Source organism: Culex quinquefasciatus, chromosome 1 (assembly GCF_015732765.1).
Source record: "Culex quinquefasciatus strain JHB chromosome 1, VPISU_Cqui_1.0_pri_paternal, whole genome shotgun sequence".
NCBI lineage: Eukaryota > Metazoa > Arthropoda > Insecta > Diptera > Culicidae > Culex > Culex quinquefasciatus.
The window spans coordinates 59510653-59534976 of record NC_051861.1 but is presented as its reverse complement, the minus strand read 5'-3'; the positions used below and the strand labels follow the sequence as shown (position 1 = coordinate 59534976).

Below are 24324 nucleotides of genomic sequence, written 5' to 3'. Positions count from 1 at the left end.
AAGTAAACGCCGAAACCAACACCAAAGTTAACGTCGAAGTCAACCCCGAAATCTACGCCGGACACGGAGCTGACCCAAAAGGATACGGAACCAACTTCGCCTGCGAGTCACAGTGGTTCACCTATGGATCACGAGACAGACTAACGAACACACTCAGATCAACACCCTCACTTCCGCAACAGTCTTCAGTTCAACATCTACCAGCTTCATCACCAGGACGCGCCGTAGAAAGCATTATGAGAGCCCCTCGACTGCCCGACGCCACCGCGCCCTCGCCCAGCTACCGCACGAGAAGCCCAGCTAGTCGCAGCCATCAGAGACGTCCTGGTGCTGGTGTCGGTGTTGGGGGAGGGGTCTCTCAAACGGCACCCCTCGGCAAGTATCCTTCTCAATTGCAAGTTTCTCTACCTGATGCCTGCCCAACTTACAGTTCGAGTCTCATCACGTCGTCCTCGACTCGGACTGCAAACGCTTCACCGCCAGCTCAAGCCATCCAGTCTTCGCCAGGACGCACCGTAGAAAGTATTATGAGAGCCCCTCGCCTGCCCGACGCCACCACGTCCTCATTCAGCTACCGCACGAGAAGTCTAGCTAGTTGCAGTCATCAGAGCCGTCCTGGTGCTGGTGTCGGTGTTGGGGGAGGGGTCTCTCAACCGGTGCCCTTTTCAATCGCAACGTGTCCTACCTGATGCCAGTCCCACTCACTGATCTTGTCCATTCACGTCGACCTTGACGCGGACTGCAAACGCTTCACCACTGCCAGCCCAAGCCATCCAGTCTTCGCCAGGACGCACCGTAGAAAGCATTATGAGAGCCCCTCGCCTGCCCAACGCCACCACGTCCTCATTCAGCTACCGCACGAGAAGTCCAGCTGGTTGCAGCCATCAGAGCCGTCCTGGTGCTGGTGTCGGTGTTGGGGGAGGGGTCTCTCAACCGGTGCTCTTCGGCAAGTACCAATTCAGCACGCCTCATACCAGCCCTGACGCTCGTTCAGATTTCAGCGCTACTGTACCGCCGTCGACTTTTGTAACTCTTGCTGCACCGGGGTGCGTGTACCACAGCACTATGGAAGACCTTGGTTCCGCGAATTCCGGCATGCCTGCTGCATTGACTGCATCTGATCCAGCTTCTGCGTCGTCAGAGCGTGGTTTTTTGAATGTGTACTATCAAAACGTGCGAGGCTTAAGGATAAAGACAAATTCCGTGCTGTTAGCCCTTAGTTCCTGTGATTACGACGTCATCATCTTTACGGAGACGTGGCTGGTACCGGGGATTAAAAACTCCGAGTTTGCTGCGGGATATGACATTTTTCGTTGCGACCGAAGTGCAGAAACATCATCACTTCAACGCGGGGGAGGTGTACTGGTTGCGGTCAAAACAGGACGGAACTGCAAAGACGTCGAACTCGTGGGCTGTGGCAGCCTGGAACAAATCGCTGTCCGTATTGTTCTACCACATCAGGCACTTTTCATCTGCTGTATCTACATTCGACCAGCAAGTAACATCGATGTGTACCAGCTCCACACGGGCGCTGTGCAGCAAATTCTCGGCATGGCGGGAGTAAGAGATTTGGTTCTCGTCGTCGGCGATTATAACCTTCCGGCGCTAACCTGGTTCTTTGATGACGATACGCACAGCTTTCTCCCAATCAACGCATCGGCAGAACAGGAGGTTTTGCTGTTGGAATCGATGCTCTCCTGCGGACTTCTGCAAATCAACAATCTGGCGAGTGCACACGGAAATCTTCTTGACTTGGCATTCGTGAGTGATGCGACTGCTGCTGAACTCATCGATCCGCCATGTCCTCTTTAAAACCAGACGCTCATCATAAGCCAATACTTTTAAAACTGGATTATGATCACGGTGGCAATGACGACCTTGATGATGCAGATGAAATCTTCGATTTTAACCAGTGTGACTATGCCCTCCTGAACGAGAGAATATCCGGCGTGGACTGGGACACTCTGCTTGACACTTCCTCGGTAGATGAATCTACTGCAAACTTCTATGAAAGGCTCAATTCCATCCTACACGAAGTCGTTCCGAAGAAAATCCGTCGAATGAGCCACCGATACAAGCTGCCGTGGTGGAACGATGAACTACGAACGCTCAGAAACCGCTTACGCAAGGCAACATCTCGATACATGGAATCAAAGACAGCATGGGACAAGGTGACGTACAAAACATCGAGGACGAATACAACGCGCTGAACCAAGAAAGCTTTCGATCCTACATCAACAACACACAAAGGAGTCTAAAGAGCGATCCATCGAAGTTTTGGAGTTACGTGAACAGCCGGAAAAACGCCAATCGAACTCCAACAGACGTTTCGTACCGCGATTTGAACTCAACATCTCCAGCCACCGCCGCCAACTTCTTCGCTGATTTCTTCAAGTCGGTGCACAGTTCTGATGTAATTCCACCCCGCGACCACGAATTTGAATATGTACCAACTCACTATCTGCCGCTGCCGCTTCCGGTGCTCAACGACGAGGAAACTCTGAAGGCGCTTTCTGGAGTGGACGGAGCTAAAGGACCAGGTCCGGATGGAATTCCACCGTCGCTGATCAAAGCCTGTGCTGATTCTCTCACCGTTCCAGTTAAGAGGATTTTCAACGATTCTCTTCGAAAAGGCGTTTATCCCGCGATGTGGAAAGTGGCGTCAATCACTCCGATTCATAAATCAGGGAGCACCAAGAAAGTCGAGAACTACCGACCGATATCGATCCTGAACTGTCTTGTCAAGGTTCTGGAGAAGATTGTGTATGATAGGCTGTACGCGGTGGTGCGTCCGATCATTTCGGATGATCAACACGGATTCATGCAGAAACGTTCAACAACAACCAACCTCCTAACATTTGTACACTCAACTGTAAATGCCCTTGAATCCGGTGAACAGGTTGTCGCCATCTACATAGATTTCGAGAAAGCCTTCGACAAGGTACCTCACGCACTCACCGTTCGAAAGCTCCGCAAGCTCGGTCTTCCTGCTTGGATCACCAACTGGCTGCTTTCGTACCTGACGAATCGGAAAGCTTTTGTCAATCTTCGAATCGCCCGTTCCAGCACATTTGACATTCCCTCTGGCGTCCCACAAGGCAGCCACCTCGGCCCACTCATTTTCATTCTCTTTGTGAACGAAATATGTGCGCTTACAAATTCTAACACATTGATGTACGCTGATGACCTGAAACTGTTCCGCTCGGTGAAGAACAACGTCGACTGCTGCTCGCTACAGATGGACGTCAATGCGCTCCAGCACTGGTGCGAGTCAAATGGAATGAAGGTACACGTGAAGAAGTGCAAGGTTATCTCGTTCAGTCGTTCAAGGAACCCTCTGCGATTAGACTACACGATGGGCGATGGGTGTCCTTTAGATCGTGTAAACTCTATCCGGGACCTAGGCGTGACCGTGGATCGTAAAATGAAGTTCAACGAACACATCGCTTTGACAACTGGAAAGGCTTTTGCGATGCTAGGCTTCCAGAAGCGCAACACCGCCCACTTCGACGACCCGTTTGCTTTGAAAGTGCTGTACGCGTCGCTGGTCAGGAGCGTCCTGGAGTATGCTGCGGTTGTTTGGGCACCGTACCACGTAACGCTGGCTGCGCGGATTGAACGAGTCCAGCGTGCCTTCGTGAGGTTTGCCTTGCGCAAGCGGCCATGGAATAACCCGCTGATCCTGCCATCGTACGAAGGACGCTGCTTGCTGTTTAGGCTGCAGTCACTTGCCGAGCGTCGGACCCTGATGCAGCGTCTTTTCGTATTCGATCTGCTGCGCGGCAACATCGACTGCCGCAGCATCCGCAACAACGTACGCTTCAATGAACCGGCTCGCCAAGGACTCAGAGGGGAACGCCCCCTGCTGTGGATTCCGAGACATATATTTGACTATGGTTATAATAACCCGCTAGATGTTTGTTTCCGTCAATTTAACGAAATCTGCTCTTGTTTTGATTATGTCGTGTCCAAAACTGTGTTTAAAACTAGAATAAGTTAATGTTAGTTTTTTTAAGTTTATACAGCCTGAGCATTATAGATGGAGGCGATGAAATAAATAAAAACTTGAAGTACCGTAAACTGGGGTGACTTTGATAGGTTTTTCAAATGCCCGTCAAATTAGTATCTAAACATTTTTGAGAATTTTAAGTATGTAAGCATTAAGGGATAGCTTATTATCGAACATATATGCAAAAATGTGACTGTTACATCGGATGTATCAAAATTAGTGGCCAAATCAAATTTCTATCAATGTCACCCCGGGCTATCAAAGTCACCCCAGTTTACGGTACTTGAAATAGTTAAATTCTTTAAAAAATCGAAGTTTTTATTAAACTTTAAATACTGTTTTATTTTACTGACCACACGATGTTAGCCAACGTAGGTATTTAGGAGGGAATGTGATAGCTCGTCGTTTACATGAAGACACTGTGACGGAGAATTATTATTTTTTTAATCCTTGAATTTGTTTAAATTATTGAAATGCTTGATTACTTGTTAAACTTGAAGTGAAATACATTAGAAACTAGATTCACTAGAAATACTTAAAAAAACCTGAAATACCGTAAAACGGGGTGACTTTGATAGGTTCGCGATTTTTCCGCAAAATGAACAGTACAATTAAAATACTTACGGAATGGTTTAGAATCGTGGTACTGACTGTGGTAGAGAAGTGTTCAAAGTAGAACTTTTCATAAAATTTTGAAAAGTTCAAAAAGTTAGTTAACTATAGTTAAGAAAATGTTGATGGAAGTCATTATTTCAAACTTCTCAAATTGTCATGATTTTCTCAATGAACATGATTTTGAATCGGAAAACGGAATGCATTTTCGGATTCCTTGGATAATTTTCCACAAGGAGAAGGTTAAATAAGTTTGTAAATAATAAATAATACGTCAAAGATCGAAGTAGGTCGCGTAATAGGAAGGTCGCAAAATTTTCGCTCGCGTCATTTTTGATGAAAAAAAAAAATATTTTCAGTTAAAATTAATGAAGATTTCTTTATTCAAAGTCGTCGGTTACGTTCCGTCCCGTGGTCCCTCGCGTATCGTTAAATCTCCGATGAAGAGGAGGAATGTCCCCCATCAATTGAAATACTGTTTTCAATAGAGGAAAAGTTTGTGAATAAAAATCAGCTGGGTCCCGTGTAGCAAAAGCTTTAAAAAGAATTTTCCGTGTGTTTTACGCAGTGCCAGTTGGAACCGTTTTGGCACTAGTTCTAGAAAATGTAGTAATGTGGTCAGCAGCATCATGAATGGCATGTTCCGTGAAGTGAGGACAAACTCCGTTCGGAAACGGGGCCGAGAATGGATTCGGGGACATAATGGCATTCCGAGGGCCATGACCAGAGTGGGTTCTGAACTGAAGTAATTGCCTGGCTGCCCTCTAAAATATCAAGGATTTAGCTGAGGAGGCAAGTTTGCTGCGCAAATGATTTCGAGTCATGAAGACCAGTTCTAGAAGAAACGCAAGCCATCATCGAGGAATTCGGTGAGATCAGTCCATTTTAAATCCTCATCAGACCAAATCTTAACTGAACTTGCATTCACATTCTCTGCCCACAACTTGCTCTCCATCTGCCATGACTTTTTCTTATTCCTAATTTTCAGTTCTAATTTTGCTTCTTCCTACCATCTGTTTCATTTATGTCATTGTGAGGGGATCATCGATCCATCCGCATTGACATACTATCTTTTCATTTTTCTTCTTGTCTTTCCTTACATTTTCTCTTTTTTCACACTTACTACCAGTCTTTGTGAGGGGATACTGAGCTCGATTTGCTCTCCATCCGCATTGACCTTTTCTCATCTATGATTTTCCTTTTTATCAGTAGTTAGAATCAAAGCCGGGGATCGGGGAGGGAGCATCAGGGCAGTGGACAGTATGCTGTAATGGCGGAGACTGGATGTGGATAGTGGAAGACCAGAACTACGTCACAAGGGGAAAATGGTTTAGTAATTGTACAATTCTTAAGGATTGTCCAATTACAACATCTATTGACTTCTGTCAGTCTCCAGCTGTCTGCCGCGCCCTTTTAGGCCCCCAGCAGGGTGCGAGCCCTGTTTTTCAGCTTTGTCAGATTTCTTTCGGAGTTATTGGAGGTTACTGTCGGAAGGAGATTCTTTCCCCTGAGGACACCGTGAGTGATTTTGCTTGTTCGCGTCCAACCACCCCCTTTTGGCCCTTCATACGACAGTAATTTGAAGATACTACCTTTAAGTCTGAGCCACTGTAATTCTAGGCAACCGCTACATAGGTCATCCTTGTGGCCCTGTTGGTTATCAAATCAAATCAAAAAATAAATAATAAATAATACGTGTTTTTGAAACACAAGTTAAAAAAAATCTCCAAGTTTATAAGCAATTTCAGTTGAACAAATTTCATGTAAAATGTGAAAACTTGTGATTCCTGCTTCAAATTCAGTATAAAATGCAATATAAATCGATAATTTTATAAACAAAACTAGTTTTAACCAATTTTAGGCAAAAATCCGACTTTTTAACAATTTTACCTGAAATTTATATGTATTTTGTTAAAAAACTTATAAACTTAGTAAACTAAATATAAACATTGATTTTTTTCTTAAAAACTTTATCAGCTACTTTAGTGATGGTAAATTTAACGTACAAATAAAGTTTGAACATCTTAAATATGATTTTAACAAGAAAAACTATGACTATCAAAGTCACCCTGGAATATAAACTAAGATTTTTTAACGTAATTATTTTTCTTAACACTATAAGGCTTTCTAGTCACAAATTTACCAACACATTCAAAGTATGTTTACATGACAGCTGGACGTTTGTTTGCATCAGGTTTCCTATCTCTTTCTAGCAAAAGTTTTTTGTCAGGCGACTTCTAGCTAGTTTTTTTTGACTGGCTGCCCGATATGTCAGACAACATACTTCGCAGGGCTGTGACAGCTACAGCTCGATCATTGTTTGCATCAGGACACTGTGACGAGGAGTTCGTCATTTTTGAATTAAATTATATTTTTTTCACTGGGCCTAGAAAGCCTTATTGAAAAAATTTTTTTTTCCAAAATAGTGCATGGACTTTGTGTGGCCTACCCCAGTACATGTTTTAAAAATAATGATCTTGAGAACAACCTTACCTGTTGGAAAATATTCCAAAAACAATTGAAATCCTGTCAAAGTCACCCCGGTTTACGGTACTTAAAATATTTGAAGGACAAGTACTAGAACTTTTATTAGTTCAGATAGGTACTTGATATTTTTCTTTTTTATTTATTATTGTGTATGCAGACAAAAATCAAAATACGAGCGCATCTCCCAAGGCCACCACTCAACACTCGCGAAAGAATTTAATGGGATCCCATTTAGAGTGTAGTATTTTTATGTTGTCATCTGCCAAGAAAAAAAAACAACCGCATCAAAACAAACGTGATTCTTGAAACATTTGGAACCGTTTTTCCTAGAAAGAGTACGTTTTTTAGCGTTTTTGATCAATCGAACTTAAATTTGATAATAATACCACAATTTTCGTTGAATTTCAGAATGGACAGTGCCGAGGAACAGTCGGAGATGGAGTACGATGATTTTGAAGAGACGGAATGATCCGTTTGCAGACGAACGCGTCGATGCCGAATCGACTGAGGACGACTCCGTCGAAGACGGAAACGGAAGTAAGGATGATCAAGGAGAGGAAGTTCAAGTAGAAGGGGAACCGTCGCAAAATCGATCCCAAGTTCTGGAAATCACCAGACCAGGCGGCGAGGACCTTTTCTCGTTCGAAGGCGTTTTTTGCCAGCGTAATTTCAAGAACCAGCTCAGACCGAAGGAGTGTTTCGTGAAAACGGTCTGCGGGCAATCGGTTGGAGATATAATCGATTCTCTGTGGGAATCTGGCGTGAGCCTGGTGAAACGCAAGATCATTTTCGACGACGACGTCCCAATATGGGCTGATGAAGAGAAGCCTGGCCGAGAATCGGTAGATAGCTTTATGACGGTCCAGGACGCGACGGTCAAGAAAATGTACGAGCTGAGAAGTCTGACCCCGAAGTTGTTGCAGAAGTGGCGAGGAAAGTCAATTAAGGTTCTTGTTCATGCGTATTCAACTAATGTTGAATCAAGTGCGCAGTTCAAGGATGTTTTGAAGAGGTTGATTGTTCCATCCAGGCCAGATCGAGCTGGAGCAAATTCTACCGTCGACGAGGCAGCTCTGGCTAATGAACTTCGTGATGGGCACCAGCACTTGGAAGGACATTTTAGCTCATGGATGTTGTGGGCCAGCATCATACACGGATCAGCAGCGCACAAACAGGAAACGATGAAAAAGGAAGCGAACCCCCCGACCATGATCTCAAAGTATTTCCGCTGGGTTGGTGTTTCAGAAGCAGCCCGTCTGGACTCAGTTCATCGTGGGATGGTGGTCGCCAACACGATGAATGCGCGCTGGACTAAGCAGGTCGCCGACATCAAAATCGATTTGTCTGCAGCTTTGAATTTGCTGCAAGGGGCGTTTAAGAAGATCGAGTTGCTGGAGGCAGAGACAAAGGCAAGCACGGAGATTACGGCCGCGATGGAAACAGCAGTTCAGCCAGAAGAGAACGAGTTGAGCCAGCTCCTGGCATCCCAAGTTACGGACAGACGGGATTCTGACCACGAATGCATGCTTCATTGTGATTTTATCACTTTTATACTCGAAATAAACTTTTTTTAGTCGTATGCTAGGTCGTATGTTTATTATTCGCATCAATTATGGCAAAACATTCAAGCCGAATTTCTTCGGGTTCTGTTCCAAACCCTTTTCCGGTAAGAAAGTTCCTCCAGCATAGTATCCACAGTGTTCGAACAGTTTTACGCACGGATAAATTCTGAACCGATTGATCGCGTCAAGAATTTCGTGCATCACAGGTTCGTTGTGTCGATGGTTTCGCTGTAAATCCCGTTTAATCAACCCGAACACAATCTCCACCGGTTGAAGAACGGACAGTAGGCCGGGAGGAAAATTGGTAAAATGCCAGTCGTCCTGAGGTACTTTACTATATGTCGATCGCAGTGGATCTTGGCCCCGTCCAAGATCCAGACGGAATGAAATCCTGGATAGCATTGGACCTTCTTGTTCTTGAGGGCAAAATCACGGCAGCACTGAAAAAACTTTGCCCGCGTGAAAGTGCCCTCGGTCCAGAAGCTTTCCAGAACTCCATCGGAGCCAAGGAAACACAATAATGATGCTCGGGGTTTTCGGCAAAACTCCCCTCGGAAAATAACCTTCTCGCCAACAATTCCGTAGCCTTTCGTACGAAGCATATCACGGTTATCAAAACTGACTTCGTCGAGAAAGACCAAGTGGAACAGATCCCAGGGAATAGACAGCAGCTCCCTCACGTATCGCACAATCTCGTCATCCCGGATCTGGATCGCCCTTCTTTCGATAGTCTTCCATGACATCCCGGCTTCGTGCAGAATAGTACAAATAGATGATGTGCTGATTGACATTTTAAACTTGCGCTGGAACAATTCTTGCGCCTCGTCCAGAAACAAAATCGGGCTACGACTGTAAAGTTCGACAATCCAAGCTCTCATTGCTGCTCCAAACTTCTTGTACACCTGGTCCCGTTTCTTGCGATTAACACCGCCGGTTGAACTGAACTTTTTGAGCCATTCGCAGATCGTTGATAAGGCCTTGCCATAGATTTTAGCCAGCATGATTTTTGAAATGCCAAGATAAAAATGGCCATACAACGCATGATAAATTGTGTTCGTGCTTGCATGCTGCCGACGAACATTCTGCATAATAACGTTGGCCATTCCTAGTGAATTAAATGGAAAATATTGTTGATTTTAACTTATTTAAAATAAAAAAAAAACTTATTTACGTACCGAAAATCCAAAAGTCGAGCAACCAAAACAATCCCGAGAAACGTCAAATCAGATCGGCTACACGCTAACAGGGGAATACTCAAATTTAGCTTGACAGTTCGACAGAGAAACTGCGCAACAGATTTTTTTGCGGAACAGATCTGTTGCGCACTTCGGTTTGGTGGAATAAAGACAATAGGTACTTCATAAAATTGATACACTTTTAATACTTAAAATACCATAAACATTAAAATTACATTTTATATTTAACATCAACTTAAATTATTTGAAACTGTTGAAATGATTTAATTACTTGAAATGATTGAAATTCGTTTTATGCGAAATATTATGTTGTATTATATTGTTAACAAAACACTAAAAATGATTCATTTTCTTTTCAAATTTATTTCCTTTGTTTCTGTATTCATACAATATTTAAAAAAATCATTTATTTTAAATGTTAATTTATCCATCGCTGCTGTAACTGTACGAGTGTTGATAGTGGTGTTGCATGAAACTTTACTTATCCATCGAAAGCGGAACAGTACGGTTGGTGGTAGTATTGTTGCATGAGACAAACAAAGGAATGCACTCCACTTTAACGACCCCGGGTCTTGTGTGGTCTCTGTTGCAAGTTTCTGCTCATTTCTAGGCGTCTGAAGGTTATGTGTGGTGAGTAGGATGCCCAGAAAAAATGACCCCCTGCTCCACAAGCGGAAAACGGTTTTTTGGGTTATTTTAAGCATCCGTGTAAATTTTTAGCGAAATTGGATGAGATAAACCTATTGATACCCGAGCCTAAAGCTGGTGAAAAAAAAAAATTTCATACAAAAGTAACTTTTTTAAATCGCTAATAACTTTTCAGGATCAAAGTTTTACAGCTTTGGTATGTTCTACAAAGTTGTAGAGCATTAAATTTCCAATAAGAATCTCACTTTTGAAAATATTTGGATGGAAGTAGCACACCGTGCAGACCAAACCGTAAGAAACTTGGGCTTTCCATACATTTTTTCGATTTTTTCCATACAAACTTCACCTCCGAGTATCAATGGGTAAATAATGGCCTATTTTGCTCATATTTGGCCCAGAGTCCTAAAATAGGTCAAGGAACAATATTCAGCTGGAGCGAGGTTTTGAAAAAAGTCCCTTATTCTGGGCACCCTAGTGGTGAGTCACCCAAAACCTCTTTTACGCAGAAGGACCGACGTTTTACTTCCCCATCCGATAGAAGGCGTGATCAGGCAAATCTCGTTTCGAAAAATGCCACCGGGTCCGTCGGGGATTGAACCCAGGCCATACTGGGGTTTAGAGACTACCACGCTAACGACTAAACCACCGGACCCATGCATGAGACAAGGTGGAGCTCAAATGAAATAAATAAGATTTTTCGGATTATAATTTCATGAAGTTGAAATTATTATAATTATTACAATTTAAAAAGGTTAATTATAAACGAGTTATCTCAGAGGATGAATGGATCTGAACTTAAAGGGCAAGTAACCGTACCAAAAAAAGCTGGATGGTGGAATCGTGGAGAGCAACTAAACCGCTCTACGTTGTGGCAAGCCTGGTCGTATGTTTAAAAGAATACAACACTCGTACTGTTACATCAGCGATTTTATTCAATTCACAGCAGCTTGAAAGAGAACTTTATTTCAAGTTGCACCCAAAGTTTAAGACCGTGCGGATAGTCCTCCCGAAAAGGAACGTGAAGAAAATACTATTTTGCGAGAGTATAAACCTCTCGCGTGTTCATTCGTTCATTGAAGCAGTTCATCCCATTGATTGGCTTATGGACAAATGACCGCCACTTAGTTACCGAACCATGGTAGCCGATACGGCAAAGGCACGGTTCAATATACCGAAGGTCTTGGGTTCGAGCCTCGGTACAGGCACTTTTTTTTCGAAAGATGAACTTTTTTGGAAAATGAGCCCATGAGGAAAGTACTCACGGTAATTTCGGGAATTATCCTCTCCGTTCGTTCATAGTACCATTTTACTACCGAGTCGTGCTCTTTATCCTCTCGTATGCCGATTCCCAGTTCTGTGTGTGCACTTTCAATTTCCACACTGCTTTCAAACAAATAATTTATTAAAAATTTAATCACATTGGTATATCGATTAATCAACTAATTCATTATTCCTTTTCAGGATTTTTTGTTATATTAGAGAAACCGGTTATTTATTTGAATAGAAAATTAATTATACTTAGTATTTTTATAAACAATATAATTCAACATAATTTTTCGCATTTAACGTTTTTTAGGTATATCAAGAAATTCATGCATATTTCAAGGATTTCAAGTTTTTCAAAGTTATTTTAAATATTTCTAGAATTTCAAGTGTTACTAAAACTATACGTATCTGTTTCAGAATTCTGAATTGTTTTAATAATTTCAAGTGTATTTCAAGAACCTAACTTTCAAATTATATACACTCACTTTCAAATTATATACACTACACTGGTTGGTCACTTTTTCGTTTGACACTTTTTTAGTTTGTACCCCGTTGAGTGGGCGGAAACCCACCTCTAATCCCATTAAATTGAAGCCGCTGTTTTTTTCTTCTGAAAAATAGTTTTTCTTATGTAAAAAAATCTCAGAAATCGATTGCCGCATAGCAAACCCACCGGAAATGACGGGAAAGGGTCCATTTTGCCCCATTTGTCCTAAAAATTGGAATTTTCTTGATTTTCAATCTACAAGTTAACCATATTAACATTTATAGGATATCTATATACATATTTTGACGTAAAATTAGCAGGAGAATCGAATGGTGACATTGTCAAACCATTAGGAGTGACCCATTTTGCCCTATGGGCCCTTTTTGGCGAATTTAGGTAGTTTTACTCCTTTTTATAGCATTTAGCGTAGGAATTTCGTAAAATTATTTCTACTATGTGTGCAAAATCGGCAGAAAAAAAAAACGAAACTATTGGCACTACGCCCCCCGGGGCATGGCCTTCCTCTAACGTGGGATTTCTGCTCCAGCGCCTCTGACGAGACAGGAGAAACCGGGACCGACGTTTTACTTCACCATCCGATAGAAGCTCAGTGGATAAGGCGGGAATCGAACCCGCGTCTCATAGCATCATCGGGATCGGCAGCCGAAGCCGCTACCCCTGCGCCACGAGACCCCGCCACGGCAGAAGAATCAAATAATTCTTATTTAGGATCATTCATAATAACCCGTTTTACCCAGAGACGCATCGAGCTCTACAGGCTCAATAAAAACTCCTTACCTGCTCTGTATGGTAGAACAGAGCTAAGCTCTGTATGCAGCGAACAGAGCCAGCTCTGTATGGGGAAAAATAATATTGATTTGCATATATCTCAAAAACGATAAGTTTTAGAAAGTTGACATGTTCTAGAAAGTTGCTAGTACCAAAAGGTTCTATATTATTGTCTCAGACGTCATTACAATTTGGTTGATTTTAGTTGTGCAAAACAAGAAAAAACTATTTATTTTCTAAGATACAAGGTATAGAATATTTTTGTTTTCGACAAAGTTGCTCAACTACCAAAATGAACAACTCTCTCGAAGATACCAAAGCTCTATCTTCAATAGATACCGAAATAAAAATAAAAACTATTTTTATAATAAATACTGCTTGCGACAAACACAAAGCGACCGCGTCGTAGGCACAGGTAATATGAGGCATGTTTGGTAGAGATCGTCTGAAGTGAAAACTAGTAAAGCAGAGTGTTCATAGAGAGTTTTTATGTTAAATGCTCTCGTCTGGATGGTTGAAACAAATTTCAGATAAAATTATACAAATTTATAAAATTATATTCTTTTTATTGTACTGGTAAGTAATTAAGATTAGAAACAACAAAATTATTACACAGCTATTTTTATGTTTGTCTTGACAAAACAAATGTTTAACAAAATTACAAGTTTTGTACAACAAATTAAGATAAAAAACAATTTCAAATACGCTAGTTAAAAAAATAAAAACTAAATCTTCTAACAATTATTTTAATTTTATAAAAGAAAATCAGTTAACATAAGTTTAACCTTATAAAGATTTCAGGAAACTTTTCTATTTTATTTAATTCAACAGAAAAAAACTATATTTTTCGAGCAAGAAAACCATAAGAAAGTTTTAAGCTCTAAATAATCTATATGATATTTTTTTACATTTTGTCACCTTTTTAAATAAAATAAGAAAGTGAAATTAAATAGCAAAAACCATTTTTTCTTTATTTCTCAAGCAAGGAAATCAGTGAAGAGTTTCATGCTCTAAATGCTCTCTATGGAAATTTGCCATTTTATTACCAGTATTCTAAATATTTTTTATTTTTCAAACAAAGGAAAGCAGTGAAGAGTTTTTAGCTCCAAATGCTCTCTATGGAAATTTGCCATTTTATTACCTGTATTCTAAATATTTTTTTTTATTTTTCAAATAAAGGAAAGCAGTGAAGAGTTTTTAGCTCTAAATGCTCTCTATGGAAATTTGCCATTTTATTACCTGTATTCTAAATATTTTTTTTATTTTTCAAATAAAGGAAAGCAGTGAAGATATGAGATATGATATGAGATATTTTGAAAAGGGGGCATGGGGTAAAATAGGAAGTTTCAAATAATTCCAAAACAGTGTCTTTCAGTTCTCATGGTCATTTTGTACAAATAACAGTGATTAGTTTATGAAAATTATACGCAAAACACTTATAAATAAATTTAACTAGGGAAAATTGGAAAAAATGGCCCATGGGGTAAAACGGGTTATTATGAAAGATCCTAAATAAGAATTATTTGATTCTTCTGCCGATTTTGCACACATAGTAGAAATAATTTTACGAAATTCCTACGCTAAATGCTATAAAAAGGAGTAAAACTACCTAAATTCGCCAAAAAGGGCCCATAGGGCAAAATGAGTCACTCCAAATGGTTTGACAATGTCACCATTCGATTCTCCTGCTAATTTTACGTCAAAATATGTATATAGATATCCTATAAATGTTAATATGGTTAACTTGTAGATTGAAAATCAAGAAAATTCCAATTTTTAGGACAAATGGGGCAAAATGGACCCTTTCCCGTCATTTCCGGTGGGTTTGCTATGCGGCAATCGATTTCTGAGATTTTTTTACATAAGAAAAACTATTTTTCAGAAGAAAAAAACAGCGGCTTCAATTTAATGGGATTAGAGGTGGGTTTCCGCCCACTGTGCAATGCGATGAAAAGAAATTAGCTTATATATGTACTTGAAAGAATATAAGGGGTATATATAAGAAGTACATAAGAAAATAATTTTTACTAGAAAAATCATCAAAAATCAGGATCAACTCGGATCGTTTTGCACCCTTCGACAAAGTTGTAGGAAATTAAATTTCCTACAAGAATCTCACTCTTGGAAAATTTTGGGCGAGACCCGCGCCACTTGGCAGAAAAATATTAAAACGATGTTTTTCTGCATACATTTTTGCGATTCAACAACGGTAAAAAGCGACCCCTTAACCTTTACCGATTCGGCTCAAAATTTGCACAGATACTTATTTTTGCCTAAGGAATCGATTCAGAGGGTATCCCTGATGTAATTTTTTTAATGTACAAATTTTGTTGGTCTGAGTCTGTTCTATTAGAAACCAACCAGAAAAATCAAAATATTGTGCTCTAACATGGTTAAAATTGCTGTCCCAGTTCGCCCCATGTGTCCCAAATCGCCCCAGTTGACGGTGTTATTAAAATGAAACTGGATTGAAATTCACCGAAATTCAATAATCTGTATTTGAAATTTCAACCATTAAAAAAAATCTTAGTGGGTATATAAAAAAAAATTAAAATCAGCTTTAACATGTTTGGGTTTTAAGTCGTTTTAGCGCAAAATTAATTATCTCGTCAAAATTTATAAAAAATTTCCCATAGTTTCAGAGGAATTTGATAAAACACTTCAATACCAAAATAATTCCAAAATGTGGCATCCTGACTTAGAAAATTTTCCACAATTTCAAGTCATTTCTTTAGGGGGTATATCAAAAATGTTTTAAATCAAGTTTGAAATTTCCGGTTTTCAATTGAAAATTGGTTAAAATTTTCCCATAGTTTCAGAGGAATTTGATAAAATACTGTAATACCAAAAGAATACCAAAATGTGGTGTTCGACCATTGACAAATTCTGCAATTTTGCAATATCAAAACAATACCTTAAATTGGAATGATACGACATTTTGCTCTTGCATATTTTAAAGGGTCCAGGAATACAAAAATTTGGTATTGATACCAGAGAAAGGTATTATTACGCATTCCCTATGCTTGGGATATGGAAGCCTACAGGGCAAAAACTAACGTTTTTTTAATTCTATAAGCTTATTTTTATTAGGTCCTTTTAGACATTTACACATCAGGTTGGGACCGAGGGTCAATAATTCAATATTTTTTCCTAAATTCTAACTGTCAAAGCTGATAAACTCCAAGAGGATCGAATTCTCGGCATACTTTTTTTTGAAATTAAATATGTCTTTATTGAACTTTCTTATAATAATTACATTTCTTTTACATGCTAAGTGGTATGTTGTTTTCACCACAAGAACTTCTGAACATTTTCATCGAGATGACAACAACACTGCGTGGTTGCAAAACTCGCCAGGAACAAGTAAGAACCCTTGGAGCATTCATCTTAAAATACAGTTCGTAGTTTACTCGTTCTAATAATTATGAATTTTTCAATGAATTTATTTTTCTAGTTTTAAGTTAGGATTAGTCACTACTGCCTTCATCCGTTGATGCTGGTTGGTTTTCCCTCGGTTGCTGACTAAAGCCTGGAGTTGTTGTATTCTCTGCAACTCTTTGCCGCTGATTCAACGGCAATGGCTGCAGATTTGGAACCACTCGAACTGATCCTGCTCCTGGTGACGCCAAAGCAGGAAAATCCACGTCCGTGTATGCTGGTGGTGTTTTGCGACGATTTGGTTGGTGCCTCGTCGTCGCTTGCTGCCGAATTTTCACAAACTCAGCTCGTTTTGGGCAGCTTCGATTCTTGGTCGAATGGTCGCCGCCGCAATTGAAGCATTTGGCTTCAATGTTCTCGTTGATTGTTTCGCAAGCTTGAGTTTTGTGCTCACCTCCGCAGGTTGCACAACGACTCCAAACTGCAAGGTTCTTACTTGTTCCAAACTGCAAGCAGTTCGAACACTGTGTCACGTCACGGTGCACTGGACGATAACGTTCCCAAGTCACGATGATGTTGAAAATTGCCCGAACTGCCTTCAGCTCAGACGGCGATGTCGATCCTTTCTCGAGATAAACCAGGTTCAGTTGATCACGATACTTGATGTCCTTGTTGTGTCTCGTCATCTTGAAGACTTCGATTACGTTCAACTTTAGAGTTTTGAGCTCTTCTTTCAGCACACTCACATCCATGTCATACAGGCCACGGAGGACCTGTTTCATGGGGCGTTTACCTGGATCGTCATGGCTGTAGTATTCAATCTTGGTGTTGTTCAGGAAATCCCGAACGTAGTTGTAATCCTTTCTGGTAGGTAGCAGAATTTTGAGTCCATCAGCACACAAGCGAATGGAGGCTCGTAAAGCACCAGATTTGATAAATCCGGTCAGCCACTTTCGCACCGAATCCGATGACAATGTTTTCACAAAAATGGGTGGCAACTTTTCCCGTCGTTCAAATTCTTCCTTCTCGCTCACGTCCACAGGGAGGGTAGCGAACTGATTTCCAGACAATTTTTGAGCGTCCTTGCTCAAACTGCCTGGCTTTGCAGGTAGCGCTTCGGCATTCTTCAGCTTCTTCAAATCTGCCGATCCTGCTGGTGAGGACCGCCTCTTTTTCTTGCCGTGAGGCATTTTTTGCACTTTTAAAGCACTTTGCAGGAGCTAATATCCAGGAGTACCTCACTGATCGGTGGTCCACAAGGGAGTGAGCAATTCTCGGCATACTGTTTACCGATTGCTCGAAAGAAAGGTACCAGAGGTTCCACCATTGCTCTGGTCGATCCGCTCATCGTCGAAAGAACCAGCTCCGCGATGCTGGAAAACGGAATCCGCATGCCGGCGGACTTGATAGCCTCCTTTTGTGGAAAAGGAACTTTCACTTTGGCCATCTCCTGGTGTTTCCTTGTTGAGCCTACTGGAGGGAATGCTTGGTTGAAATCTTCCTTGTCCGCTAGGAGGGAAGTATCTTTCAAAACTTTTCCAGTTTTGTCGAGTTGGTTGCGAGATTTTTCCTTCTTCTTGCGATCTCCTCCTCCAGGGCGGAATGTCAGATCTACACCGGATGACTCCTGTTCCGGTTCTTCGTCTGAAAGGACAGCGTATCGATTCTCGTTTCTGGTTATAGCTGCAGCCGATTTGACGATCTCCGCGAAAGCGCCTCTTCAGTTCCAGCTCCAACTTGGCCGAACGTTCCCTGTACTTTGGACAGGAACGAGTTTCGTGCGGAGCCCCTCCACAGAGCAGACACTTGTTTTCCACTGCCTGGCATTGCTCGTCCTGATGTTTCTCACCACACTTGCCGCAGACCTTCTTGTTGTAGCAAAAAGACTTCGTGTGACCCAATTTCCGGCAATTCGAGCAGCTCATGACCTTGGGGTGGAACATTCGAACTGGTAGTCGGAGTACCTGGTCAATCAGCAGGAAATCCGGCAGTGCTGTTCCGGCAAACGTAACTCGGTACGAACTTGATGGAATGAACCGTTTGTTCGCGCCCTCGCCCTCCGAAGTTGCCATCCGTCTAACTTCGATGATCTGGACTGTCGGCAGGTTTCTTTGCTTGAACTGGCCGACTCCGTTCAGAATCTGTTTCGCTGTCAGTCCTTCCTCGCTCACCACTCCGTCGATTTCCACCGAACGTGATGGAATCCATGCCCGGTACTCGACACAGAAACGCGGATCACAAACGATGTCGTTGGCTTCCTTCGGATTGTTGACCACAACACGGAGTTTGTTTTGATTCAGCTTGGTCACGTTTGTCACTCCGGGGTAATGCTTCCAAAGGTCGGCTGAGATCCGCATCGCATTCAACGGTTTACACTTCGGCCGGAAGTAAACAATCCATTCATCCCCTTGGCCGCCCAGGTACTTGCGAACGCGGGGTGTGACACCCGGATCGTCATCCCAGTCATCCTTCTTGTCCGTCGCCGGTTGCTTCTTTGGTTCAAACCCATCCGGTTTCTCCCACACACTTTTGTTCGTAGCTTTGTTCTAATAGAACAGCCTCCCTTCCTTGGTCTTTTGGACCGTCCAATCACTTCCCGCCTCCGCGGCCGCCGCCATGGCCGTCGGCGAAGGTAAACAAAACACCGCCAGAAAAACCAAAAACTAACGTTGTAAAATGTTTGTTATAGAAAAATCGAAAAACTATGTGAAAAACTGCAATTGGCCAAAAAGTTAATACCGTAAGCTTATAGTCCATGAAATTCCCTAACTTTTGACCTATAGGATGTTGGAGGCTGTTGCAAAAAGATATTTAAAAAAACCTTTTTTAACAGTAATTTGCAAAGCTATGAGAAAAAAACAAATCAATCCTAAATGTCTATGGCACATTTTGAAGTGCTTCAAAAGACCTTTTGAATGAATCTAACAGAGATAGAATTGATGAAGTTATACGAAAATGCGAGCAACTAAAAGATTTTTTATGTTTTTTGAAACTCAAACTTCCATGCTGGTTTTACCCCACTTCCCTTTGTCGTAGAGAGCTCATATTTGGCATGAGTTCATCTCATGTATAGACAAACAAACGCTGAAAGTTTTATCCAAATCGGTGCACCTCGCTACGACCTCTAGAACAAACCGAGCAATATTTACAAATACTGCCTTTTAAGTTAAATTCAATCATAGATTCACAACTAACTTAATCTAATCTAGGTTATTGCAATTGCTCGGTGTATACTTTGACATAATCTACATCTAAATATGTGTTTCTTAAAAAAAAAACCATTTTGGTATATCAATTTGGTTAACTTTCTAAATAAAATAAATGCTCAAATCAAGAAACAATTTGGTAATGAAATTAGAAACAAATCTATTTTTAAACCAATGTCACATTATATTTAGACTTAACTGCAAGCAAACTAAACATATATTTTAGGGGAAAAACATATAAAAAGTTAAAATACGCATATACTCACGGGTCAATTGCCTTGTTCCAATTAATGATATATCCGCTCAATGTAAAGGAATCAGCGTGAACAATGTGTGTGTTCCCTTTTTCCGTTCCTACGTACAACCATTTAGTGCCTATTGGTAGGTGCAAGTGTGTTATCCTAAAAAAATATATACAACAATGCACTATGTACATATGCCACACAGATTTTGGGACGATAAGTCTTGCCGAAGGCCGAATATTGTGTTGTTCCATGTAGAACAAGTGCAACAAATTGTGTTTTCTTCTTCAATATAAAGTTACATCCAGGAAAACAAAAATATTCGGCCAAGTGACAAAAGGCATAATTGCGTCTACGATAAAACTTACCTTTCTCTTTGAAATTTCAGGCTTTGTACTACTTTTGGTATCTTTGTTTGATAATTCCATAAATGTAGAGTATCGTCGGCAGTAGCTGTTACGAGACTGCCTTCATTCACCAAGAACTCTATCAAATTTACGGCACATGCAGATTCTCCGTCATGGCTGACATGAGCGTCAACTCCAAACTTTCCTAATCTATAAGCCACGTGTTAAGGAAGATTCATGTCATAGGATCAATGGAAATGGGATCAAACGAGCATATGTATAAACAGAAAAATTAATAATGTAGTGACTATTTTATAAATATATTTTTCAAGGATACATTCTAATAGAGCCCGACTTATCTCCTATTGCCAAAACTTTCTGCACTGGATCGTATGCCAAAGCAGTCGGGGAGTACGGGAATCCATGGCGAAATGTCTGTAAATATTTTCATTATATTTTTCTAAAGTCTCGAGACAGCGAAAGGTTATGTTTTTAAAAAACAATTTCAAATTTACAATAAAAAGGTCACACTAAAACCCGATCACATCAACCTTGAAAAAACAAGTGTGCCAAGTGTGTCTGAACTGCACAATAAACTACAGATTGTCGAGGGAAACAGATTGGCCAATGTTTGACAGACCCAAACGCGCTGGATACCAACCGCCCTTTACCCCCAGCAAAACTGGCAGTGTTGCTAGCGCAAAACATACGTTGCCAGCGCCGATCTATTTTGCATCGACCAATTTGTTTCCCTCGACAATCTGTACGATAACGCCCTTCTGCGCCAGATAACAAAATACACAACATTACTGAAAGCACGGCAGTGTTTGTGTGTGCACTAGGGTGGTCCAAATCCGGGCTTTCTCGGGGCTACCCCCTGAAATCATAGATCACTAGTCTAAATTCCAAATTTGAGCTCATTCTGACCACAGGAACCCCTCCCTCTAATCCCCGGTCGAAAATGGCGGACGCTTTTCTGGCGTTCGTCTGGGGGCTTGCGCCAGCCATCTGGCAGAATTTCCCCCAGATTTGCCCCAGATTTCTGCCATGATTTCTGGCGAATATGACACAAACCGGTCGTGCACGGTTCAACCGATTGAACCGGTTGATTTTGTTGGCAGACAGCTGGCTGAAATTTTGCCCGATTTTCGCCAGATTCGTCTGGCGTTACGCAAAACTTGCATCAAAATATAATTTTTTCTAGGTAGCCGTCTGCGCAAAAATGGTCCTTTTCGGAAGCTAATAACTTTTCAGCACAAAATCCTAAAAATATGATGTCTTCGGGAAAGTTGTTCTAAATTTAATGAAGGTCTGGCGTTACGCAAAACTTGGCTAGAATGAGTGTGTCTGAACTGCACGACAAACGTCCGCCTGCGCCAGACGCTCAAATTTACCAGATTATAACGTCGATAACACAGCGTAACAAAAAAAAAACTTTTCGATTATCAGCAGAACGAAAAACAAACTCACCGAGGGATCGGCTTCCTGTACACAATGCAACCTGGCCCAACCCAAGTAACCATCATGCACTAAAAGTAATCATTAATCGGCTGCTAAACAGCATCCAAAAGCAAATCAGTCATAAAACAGCTGTACTTAATTCAAATCAGCTCTAACAGAATTGCTCTGCAAATAGCTGGAATACAGCTGATTTAATGCTGCGACTAGCAACACTGTTACAAAATATTTCATCAAACTGGCAACACGAAATTGTTCTGTGTAAGAGTGAAAGAGAGGGCAACAACAATCAAAAACCAACATATTTTCTACTCTTTCATCCATTCAATCAAAATAAATCGAGTGTGGAGCAAAATGCAGACAACTGAAAAGATTTTTTTTGTTGGGCAGAGAAAACCTCGTTTTTTATCATGTCGGTAAGTTAAAGATCATCAATTTAAGATAGATTTTAAACAAAACAATGTTTTCAGAATTTGTAAACAAGTTATACCGTTCTTCTTGGTTCTTCTACGACGGTTCCAGTAGCCTTCAAGAGACAACAAATACTTACGGAAGGAAGAAAAATCCCAAAATAATGCAGAGTTTCTTCAATTTCGTGAAAGCTGGGCCATCTAGCTTCGTATACCCAGCGGTGCTAGGATTACAGCAAAGAAGGGAACGTCCTCTAACTCTCTGGCATGCGGTTGGTCAGTATTTCGAATAAAGTATGTAACTGTTGCCATGATTTAGGAATCTTTTAAAGCTGTGAAATGACAGTTTTTATTGTTTAATAAAGTATCCTAAATCTGCTGAAAAAAGTGTTTTTCTCAGTACGTCCGAAACGTCCTAGTGGCATGGCCTAGTTGAAAACGTTACCCATGTAACATTTTGTGTTGCGGATTCTTAAATTCAACTATTTCGTAACACCCAAAATGTGCTATCACAACATAGTTAGAACACTCGTGTGTGTGTGTGTGTGTGTGTGTGTGTGTGTGTGTGTGTGTGTGTGTGTGTGTGCAACCAACCAAACGGGACCACGCGGTCGCTTCTTACAAATTGAGTTGTTTCCATGTATTTTTAGATCTACATTCTATACATGCAAATAACTCGCATAGGCATTTGGAAGGTGTTAGCTCTGCCGAGCTTCGGTGACCCATTTCTACGCTGGCTAGCCGAGCGCGAGGTACTTCAGCTTTATCGACAAGCCCCGCCCTGAAGAACGTTTGGACCAATCGGATTCAAACGTTATTTAGAACTTCCGAACCCTTGTCAAATGGACAAGGACCCAGCGCGTATATAGTTGATAGTAACAGTATTCCTAATTCCAGTCATAGCTCACCAAGTCGCGACGGCCTAGTGGTTAGCATTTTTGCTTACCAATCCAAAGGACGGGGGATCGAACCCCGACTCGTGCGACTTTGATTTTTCGTTCATGTTCAGAGTTTCAAGATTCATATTTTCCTATACTTTCTCGTTGGGAGCAGATGGGAATCGAACCCAGGACCATTCGCTTACAAAGCGAACACCGTAACCAGTCAGCCACGGCCGCTCCTTAACATAGTTAGAACACTCGTGGTGCTCTAAAAAGCGCACGAAAATTTTGTGTTGGCAACATTTAGCCGCTTGTTTCAACTTTGTTACGACGAAGTTCCAGAAACAATTTGTTTGTCTAAATATGTCGGTAAAATAGTTTGTGGTGTCCCACTCGGAAAATAATTTGGTAAATTTGAGTGTCTGGCGCTGGCGGACGTTTGTCGTGCAGTTCAGACACACTTGGTACACTTATCCTAGACAAGTTTTGGGTAACGCCAGATGAATCTGGCAAAAATCGGGCGAAAGTTCTGCCAGCTGTCTGGCACAAAAATCAACCGGTTCAATCGGTTGAACCGTGCACGACCGGTTTGTGTCATATTCGCCAGAAATCATGGCAGAAATCTGGGGTAATTCTGGGGGAAATTCTGCCAGATGGCTGGCGCAAGCCCCCAGACGAACGCCAGAATTGTGTCCGCCATTTCCGACCGGGGTTGTCATGATGTTGCCATTATGTTGTCATTTAATTTGCGCGAAACAAAAAAATCTTTTTAAACAAAAAAACTGAAGTGCCCCTGTCGGGATTCTGGACTGATACCTTCAGATCTTCACAGCTTGCCTCTACCACTGAGCTACAGATGAATAGATGAAAGAGCATATGGTTGGGCTGAACTGTATCTAAGGATTTTTTATTTCAATATTATTCTTAGCACACAAATCGGACTAAGTCACATGTTGCAACAATGGAACCAATAAGTTTTCAATATGTTTCGATTACAAAAAGAAATGAATTGTTGCAAAGTTGTTTTCAAATCGAAACGTTTGCAACATTGAAACGTATTGTTGCTAAAATGTCATTTATATGTTTCTACAGCAAAACAAAACAAAAACTGGACTTAGTCAAATTTATCATGTTGCCAAATGCTACTTGGGTAACATAACATATAAGTCGTGCATTTAACTGAACATTGAAACAGTTTTATAGCTCTGAAATCAACTTGGAAAATCCATTCCTCATTTAGCCCGGTTTGTGTCCGCAATTTCCGACCGGGAACTTAAGTTCAATTGGGTCCGGTGGTCAATTGCTTCCGGTGTCATTAGACAGTAAATTGGTAGAAAACCCAAAAA

The 24324-nt window shown here is 41.2% G+C and overlaps 2 protein-coding genes across 2 annotated transcripts in view; both read right to left on the bottom strand.

The window, feature by feature from the left end:
- The window catches only part of LOC6054476 (syntaxin-binding protein 5), a 430924-nt gene that overhangs the window by 284221 nt on the left and 122379 nt on the right, over positions 1 to 24324 (bottom strand). The window contains exons 2-4 of the mRNA XM_038260959.1: positions 20567 to 20664; positions 20251 to 20439; positions 19907 to 20041 (exon numbers count right to left, since the gene is read on the bottom strand). Coding sequence (XP_038116887.1) covers positions 19907 to 20041; positions 20251 to 20439; positions 20567 to 20664 — 422 coding nt within the window. The remainder of the gene's footprint in view (positions 1 to 19906; positions 20042 to 20250; positions 20440 to 20566; positions 20665 to 24324) is intronic.
- On the bottom strand, positions 8681 to 9773 carry LOC119769073. Its single transcript, XM_038260972.1, is given in 2 exon segments — positions 8681 to 8942; positions 8945 to 9773. Coding segments are annotated over 2 exon segments (1053 nt in total). The 3' UTR covers positions 8681 to 8718.